Genomic DNA, 8,104 nt, shown 5'->3' with positions numbered 1-8,104 from the left:
AAGTGAGAAAATCTCCCAGTCCTTAGGTTTGGAGTAATCCAGTAATGATGTCGATAATGTAAATATAATTATAAAAACTGTGACTTTAAAAATAATTCACAGGCAAAGTTATCAGTTATCAGTAAGGACGAGAGCGAGCAGGACAAGCTGTTCCTCCTTCAGCTGCAATCAGACTAACTACTACTAATTGTCTAGCTATGTAAATGGAAGTTAAATACAAAATGGGTTTTATTTACGTTTTGTTAAATAAAAAGCTAGCATTAGCCTCCTAGCTGAATGGTAAACAAAGAGTACTGCAGAGCAGTAACTAAACTATTTGGCGGCAACAAAGTGAGCTGAAAACACAAAGGACATTATTTCAGACACTTCAGTAATCTTAAATAAATAGTAAACTTTTCTACAAGATATCAGATGAGTTTTTGAAGTACGGCATTGTTTTGTGTTACCAAAAGCTTTAGCTAATTAGCATTAGCTATTGCTAATTAGCTAAAGCTGAACATTAGCATTTAACCCACTGGGTTTTTGTTACATTGATTAATCAAATTGACATCTAATGCTTTTGTTTCATATTTTCCTTGTTTTATTTTTGTTTGATTGTTTGAGTTTTGTAAACTATACTTTGTACGTAAAAGTCTTATGTCCTTTGGTTAATTGCTAACTTTTTCTACTGACAGAGGCTAAGCGTTGTATCAACTTGCAATAATTCCATTATATCACATTACAGTGACTAAGTTTGTGTTAGAAATGGACATTTGAGCTGTTATTTGTTTAAATAATGCTGATTGCGACGGCTTTCAGTGATGGTAACAAACTATAATGTAGAAATAATCAGATAATGAAATGAACTGGAAGAAACTGCAGCAACAAATTGGATTTATTGTACAATATAAATTAGAAATAACTGATTTATGTCCGTATTCAAAGTTAAAACCCTTTTAAAGTTTGTATTGAGCTCCTCTGCAGTATTTAGAGGTCACTGATCATAAACTATCTGCTTGAATTTACAAAAGCTTTGGTCGCCTGAGATATCTCTGCCACTAGATGGAGTTGCTTGTGTTCACAATGTTTCATTGAGTCTGAAATGTGTGATCTAAAATAGCTGACTGTGTGTCTGGACATCCAATCACAAAGACACAACACAGAGACAATGGTTTAAAGTGAAGGTTTCTACCTCGTGTGTGTGTGTGTGTGATTGGGTTTCTGCAGCTCAGGCAGACGATCTGTTTGGAACCAGGCTAACTTGTGGACAGAAAAGATAAAGTTATCAGACTCAGGCGGAGTGTTTCGGTCGCTGTAACACTAACTGCTCTTTTGCCAGAACATGATAGTTTAAGAGTTGTGTTTCCTGACCCTGGTCCCGGAGACACGCCGTCCTGCATGTCCCAGACGTGTCCCAGATGTGTCCCTGCTCCAACACACCTGAGTCAGAGGAATGAATCAGCTCGACACCTTACCTGAGTTACACAGAAGATTGGTTATCAGTGAGGTTTGATGGACTGAAAACGGCTCAGAACCTGCACATTCATCAACTTTTTAATAACGTTTACAGTATATTTCTGTAAAATTAGGCCGTTAATTCTTCTGTAACATGAAATTCTTTAGGAATTATTTGGATCAGGTGTGTTGAAGCAGACAGACAGATCAGGAAGTGACTCCCAAACACAGGGGTTAGAAATGGACTAACTACAATCTGAACCAGGGTCAGTTTTATCCAGCTGGAGGTACGCAGTGCAGTTAATATCATTTATCATTTAACGTCTGCTGATATTGTTTTTTGTAAATTTAACTTGCCTGTCAGACGTTCAGTGAACTTAATGAACAGAAAAACAGTCAAAACTCTACTTTACTTTTTGCAAAAACAATAATATTACATAACTGCTGATTCAGCAATGAGCCTTTGTTTGCACACGTTTTTATTTTAATCATTTACCCGTCAAAAAGTTCAGCTTCATCAGGATTAGTGAGTTTTGACTCTTAAAGATTGAAACTTTTATACTTGTTGAAAACTTTGACTTTAGTTACAAACATTTTCCCACAGAAACACATGAAGATGTTTTCAGTTCCTTCAGAAATATTCACAGAATAAATCAGTTTTGCTGCTTTTTGGCATTTAGTTATGTTTTAGCTTTTAGCTCCATTTTATGCATAAAAATCTAATTTTTTCTGGTTTGTTTTCATGTTATTTTCAGGTGAAAGTGACCCAGAGAAGCTGCAGATCTGCGCAGCTCCTGATCCTGCTCCAGGTTTATTGTGAGTTTGATATTTTCTTGGTCTGTGAATCGACACAGAGACACTCCTGTTTTCCACAAACACACATTTGGACACAGTGTCCTCGGCTCTCAGCATCAAATGTGCTGCTGGTGTTGACGTTTCAATAACTAATGACCACATCATAAAACAATAATGGCATCACGAGGGTTAAAGTCCAACCAGGACACCAGAGAGGCAGCTTCTGTGGTCAGCTCAGATGAACAAAAGACACCAACATCAAGTCCTTTTCAGGAGTTTTAGCTCCTGAAAATGAGTTTTTCTGCGATCATTTTCACAAAACCAGTTTCGAGGATGAATTTCTTTTAAGTTCTTGGATTTAGTTTTTTTTTTTTTCCCTCAGCTCTCACAAAGTGTGGCATTTCTGTGTCTAACAGACTAAATATTACAGTTAATCATTTATTAATCCTAAAGCGTTGTTATGTGTTGAACATCAATCCACCCGGAAGGATTCATTCCAACGTGACGTAGCACTCAGCAAGATGTCTCTCAGCGTCAAAGTCAAGAAAACACTCATTTTCAACAGTACTTTTCATTATTTATATATTACATTTGCAAACATACATTACAGAAACTCCATTAAGCTTTTAATAAATATTCTAGATGTACTTAAAGTTGTATTACAAAGATACTCCAGTTTGTCATCAAAAATGATTATTAATATATGGTTTTAATTAAAAAAGTAGTTACTTATAGTTAAATTACTTCACTTTTATATAAAGTCTTTAATTAACTGGACTGATGTGGGCTCACTGAATGCCTATCAGTGGGTAAATGTCACATTGGAACATAAACAAAAATAACTTTTCATTGGTAAACACTTAAAAACCAAAATAAATGATGGGTTTGTTTTTGTTCATATTCTATGTGCGTATATGACTTACCCTAAAGTATATGACTTACCCTTTGTTTTACTCAGGAGGGAAAAAAAACAATAATTTAAAGTTTATTACAAAAATGTAAACTTTTACTTCTGGAAAACATAAAAACAGAAGGGACTAAAACAGTGACTTTGTCCCCACGCTGGAACGTGAGGACAAATGGAATGTGCTGATCAAAAAAGCAATTTTATTTTGAAATTAGAAGTAGTAGTACTAGTATTGTTTGAAGGAATGCATATCACCCGTCGCCTTTCATGCATGTGTATCAGAGCACGTGTTGAGGATGACCCTCAGCTACTACCACACCAAAATTAGCTCAATATTTGTAAAATTGACTGAGTTACAGCCATTTTGGGTAAGGTTGATTAGCTGAGGCGGCCATCTCCTGCCTCTCTGATGGTATGGGGGTGCATTATGGCCAGCTCACACAGCTGGAACGGCAACAAGCTGAACTGGAGCGACTCCAAAACTTCATCACTTGATGCGCGTCCAGTGATCACTTTCTGGGTGTTTCGTTAAAATCCATCTAGATATTTTACTAACAGACGGACAAACACACACAGCGACACGTGTGCATCATCGCCTGCCTTGCATGGCCCGCGGGGAACAAATATCACCACCGCTTGTAGGAAAATTTAAAGCATGACGATTACCCCGTTATCATTTAAAATATATTTTAAATCGCAATGAAAATGTTTTGATTTGGTTAAAATCATCCTCGGACTGTCAGACAATCAACACGCTACAACTGATCATTTCTTTTTTTGGTTTGTCCTCTTGACCCGCGGCGTCGCCTTCAGGGACACAAGGAATTTCCAGATCTGGGTGTGGTGCGATAATAAAACAAACAAACAAACAAAAAAACGCTTCAATGTTTGACCATTTGGATCGTCAGCTGATCAGTTAGTCTCAGATCTTGTTGGTGTATTTCAGCAGCCCGTAGACACCTCCACCTGGAAGAATAAGACAGGATTCATGTTGATTTTACCAAGAAATACCATTTCTACACTCTGAGTATTCAGTTTCTTTACATTTAACCACCATTTAGGTCTCTCTGCTTTGACTCCTGATGAACGTTAATAAAGTGCTGCTCATGGTTCGAAATGTACAAGTAGAAATTATTCAGAACCTCCGAACCATTCAGGTGATCGTGGAAACAGAGGGAAGCCGAGGTGTTAGAGAAAGCTTGTCCGTCACACTCACCCAGTACAGCCACCCCAGCAATGGAGCCCACAACAATGCCTGCGATGGCTCCTGATGAGAGACCTGCTGACGGCGCTCCTGTGGTGGGCTTGTTGGTTGGCTGTGTTTCACTGGTGCGGTCAGTAGTGGTTATTGGTTCACTAGTTGATGTGATTGTTGACCCTTCACTGGGTGTAGTGGTTTCTTGATTAGTTGGTGTTGCCGTTGGTGAACCAGTTGGTGTTGTGGTTGGGGGAGTGGTTGATGTTGTGGTTGGTGCTGCGGTTGTTGTTGGTGCTGCGGTTGTTGTTGGAGTGGTTGGTGCTGCGGTTGTTGTTGTGGTTGGTGCTGCGGTTGATGTTGTGGTTGGTGTGGTTTGTGTTGTTGTTGTTGTGGTTGGTGCTGCGGTTGATGTTGTGGTTGGTGTGGTTTGTGTTGTTGTTGGAGTGGTTGGTGCTGCGGTTGATGTTGTGGTTGGTGCTGCAGTTTGTGTTGTTGGTGGTGTTGCGGTTGGTGTTGGAGTGGTGACATTCTGAGCTGATGTGGTCTGCACTCCACACAGAACTGCTGTGAGAATTCAAACAGAACCAGAGGAAACCGTTGAAGAAGACCCAGAATGTTTCATGACAGAATCTGAGCTGAAATCATGAAGCCTACCGTCCACGTCCTAACTTTATATTGTAGAGATAATAAATCAAATCTTGGATCTAAAAGTTCTTTTACAAAAAAACAGACAGTAATTGTAACTAACTCCTAATATCAACACATCAGTTGATTGTCTCCATCAACCTTAAAACCTTTAGAGCGTGTTTTAACGTGACTCCATACCATCCCCCTTCTGCTGTATCTGCTATACTTCAAATTAAAGATTTTAAAATAACAGATTAAAGCAAGTAGCTTGCTTTGATAATACGTACAGGAAGTGTTTTGGATCTGTAAATCATTAGCAGGTCATCTCATTCCACCACTTCAGGCTGTGTTCCTCTTTTATTGTAAAAGAATGATTTCTATCACCACTACATTAATGGTTAACACAGAGAAGTTCAAGTCCTGCTTGGTTTTGATGAAGGGGGCATTTTAATATTTAAAAAAAATCTCATTACTGAACTCAAACAGTCTATTTGATAACTTTTACACCAATTGTTTTCTATAAGGACGACGAGGTTTTAGGCATTTTTAGTAGCTGAGGCCAGAAATGAGAACTTAAAAGACTGCAGACTGCAAAAAACTAAAATGTACTTTTTACCTGCTCCAAGAAGGTAAAGAGTCGCAACAAGACGATTTAGCTGCATTGTTGAAGAGTGACGGTGCAACAAAGGCTGGGATCGTCGGGGTTTAATCAGCGTCTCCAAAGATGCTCCTTTGTGCTGCTGGAAAAACAACGATGTGGATAATAAATGAGTTAATTCATCAACAAGTAGACATTAACCAGTGGTAGTCAACCTGAAAATCCGTCATTCAAACAAACCTTTCATGTATTAATAAACAAGAAATCTATTTTTATCTACTGATGGAGTTTGTGGCGTCAATCAGGAGGATACAAAACCAGGCAGCAGCATTTTTACACAAATAATATCTAAACATAATCAATTTCAACCAGTTTAGATTTTTCGTAATTGACTTTAGCCGACAAAAATGTCTAATATCTTTGGGTTTTTTTCACCAATGAACTATTAAGCTGCATTTAACAAAGGTTAATACTAATTATAACATTAGAAAAGTTGCCAGGACAAAAGCAGAAAAGAAAACAGTCAGAAGTCTTGTGATCAGAGATGAGTCACTCACCTGAGATAATTTGGATAAATGTCACCTGTTTGCCTGAAAACTGTCATATATTCAGCTCAGATGGACCCCTCCCATGTGGCTGACTGTATTCTAATACGTTACCACGGTTTAGATACGTGTAATAAGTGATTTTAGGATGATTGTGTCGGGTGTTATTCGTCCATTTTAATGGTTAACCTTTTACGACCTTTCATCACCTTCCTTTTGAGCACAGAAGTTGATTTCCTGGTTTTATGATCAATAAACTTTGATATGATTCTGGTCAGAAGGCTCAGGTTGGATCAAAATGACCTCAGTTAATATGTAATCCATATCATGTGATGTAAGAGTGTACATCCCCTCGTTTTATGGAAAGTTTTATTTTTAGCTGACATAAATCCAGCATAAAGCCCTGATGTGTGTCTGTTAGCACAATATCTGATGAGCCAGTGGATGAAATTTAATGAAGCTCTCGAATTAACCCGATTCAAGATGGCTGTGCTTCCTTTCAACCTTAGCAAACGCAAAAATGGACAGATGTGGAGCTAAGACTTGGGGTGGTAGTAGCTGAGAGTCACCCCGTCTGTCCTGAGGGCAGATGTCTTATTGAAACTCTCAGAAGGTTATCATCTGACGGTGTTACTATATTTAGCTGTCAGTGAACAGGAAGTTGGAGATAAAACAGGAACTATTGCTAAAGGCAAGCAATAAAATATTTGACAAAGCTTCCTTATTACTTATCAACTGAATATGACTAATGTTTGTGTCTAATGTGTACACGAGTTATTTGACTCTAAAATGAGCTCGATGTCAGAAACACATGCCCAGGTTTCTGACTGGGGTTCAGGGACGTCATGGCAGCAAAGATGGCGGACATGTTAAACATGTGGTCATAATGTTCTGGCTGATTGATACTAAACTGTAGATTCAAAATAACAGCAGGAGTTCATCATCAGTCCATCCGTTTCTTCTGCCTGCTTTGTTGTGGGGAGCTGGTCCTGGACCAGTACGGAGGTCTGTCCTGGACTGGAGGTACATCCCGGACCTGTCTAGAAGTACGACCTGGACTGGAGGTACGTCACAAACAGGTCTGGACGTATGTCCTAGACCCATCTGGAGGTACTTCCTGGACTGGAGGTACGTCCTGGACCTGTCTCAAGGTACGACCTGGACTGGAGGTACATCCAGACAGGTCCAGAGGTTTGTCCCAGACCGGAGGTACATCCTGGATAGAAGGTACGTCACAGACAGGTCCGGATGTGTGTCCTAGACAAGAAGTATGTCCTGGACCCATCTGGAGGTACTTCCTGGTCCGGAGGTACCATCTGAACGATGGTTTATGGTCAATTTGAGGGAGTGAGGGAGGAAAGCAGAGGACCTGGAGAAAACCCACATACTGTTTAAGGACTCTTAAGCAATATGCTTAAGACCAGAGGTCCGGGATGGATGTACCTCCAGTCCAGGACGGACCTCTGGGCTTGTCCAGGACCAGCTCCCCACAGCCCTGCACAACAAAGCAGGCAGAAGAAACTGATGGACGGATGATGAACTCCTGCTATTCTCTAAATCTACAGTTTAGCCTCGATCAGCCAGAACATTATGACCACATGTTTAACATGTCCGCCATCTTTGCTGCCATGACGCCCCTGAGCCCCAGTCAGAAACCTGGGTGTGTGTTTCTGACACTGAGCTCATTTTAAAGTCAAATAACGTGTGCGAATCTAACTAATATTTTAAAACATTAATACTTTTATATAACAAGAGGTTCTTGGTGTTAAGAAAAGGTTTACAGTTCTGCTGAGTCAGCATTCACACGATTTTCTATCTATAGTTTCTTCTTTGTTTATTTTTTATGACAGCATTAATGCGTATGTAACCCGAGTTACATTTTAAGATTATTAAAAAAACCAAATCAACGTCACTCTAAGTAAAAAACTAGGTTCCAGGTTCGTCTACTGGAGGTAGTGGCAAATTGCAAGACACATACAACTGGAGAGTGCAAAATCAAT

At 39.4% G+C, this 8,104-nt stretch overlaps 1 protein-coding gene across 3 annotated transcripts in view; it reads left to right on the top strand.

Moving 5' to 3' along the window:
• Window positions 1-8,104, top strand: part of tlcd3a (TLC domain containing 3A) — a 43,199-nt gene that overhangs the window by 617 nt on the left and 34,478 nt on the right. For 2 of the 3 annotated variants that reach the window (XM_037979072.1, XM_037979073.1), the window contains exon 2: window positions 2,190-2,250. Coding sequence is in view for 1 of the 3 variants with exons in the window: in XM_037979071.1 (XP_037834999.1) it covers window positions 1,433-1,481; window positions 2,190-2,250 (110 nt within the window). In the remaining 2 variants the exon portion in view is untranslated. Of the gene's footprint in view, window positions 1-1,417; window positions 1,482-2,189; window positions 2,251-8,104 lie in introns of those variants that run through there. The other variant, XM_037979071.1, reaches the window with a different exon arrangement.

The sequence above is a fragment of the Kryptolebias marmoratus genome, linkage group LG13 (genome assembly GCF_001649575.2).
Source record: "Kryptolebias marmoratus isolate JLee-2015 linkage group LG13, ASM164957v2, whole genome shotgun sequence".
NCBI lineage: Eukaryota > Metazoa > Chordata > Actinopteri > Cyprinodontiformes > Rivulidae > Kryptolebias > Kryptolebias marmoratus.
Note: the sequence above shows the minus strand (reverse complement) of the source record. Positions and strands in the feature narration are given on the sequence as shown.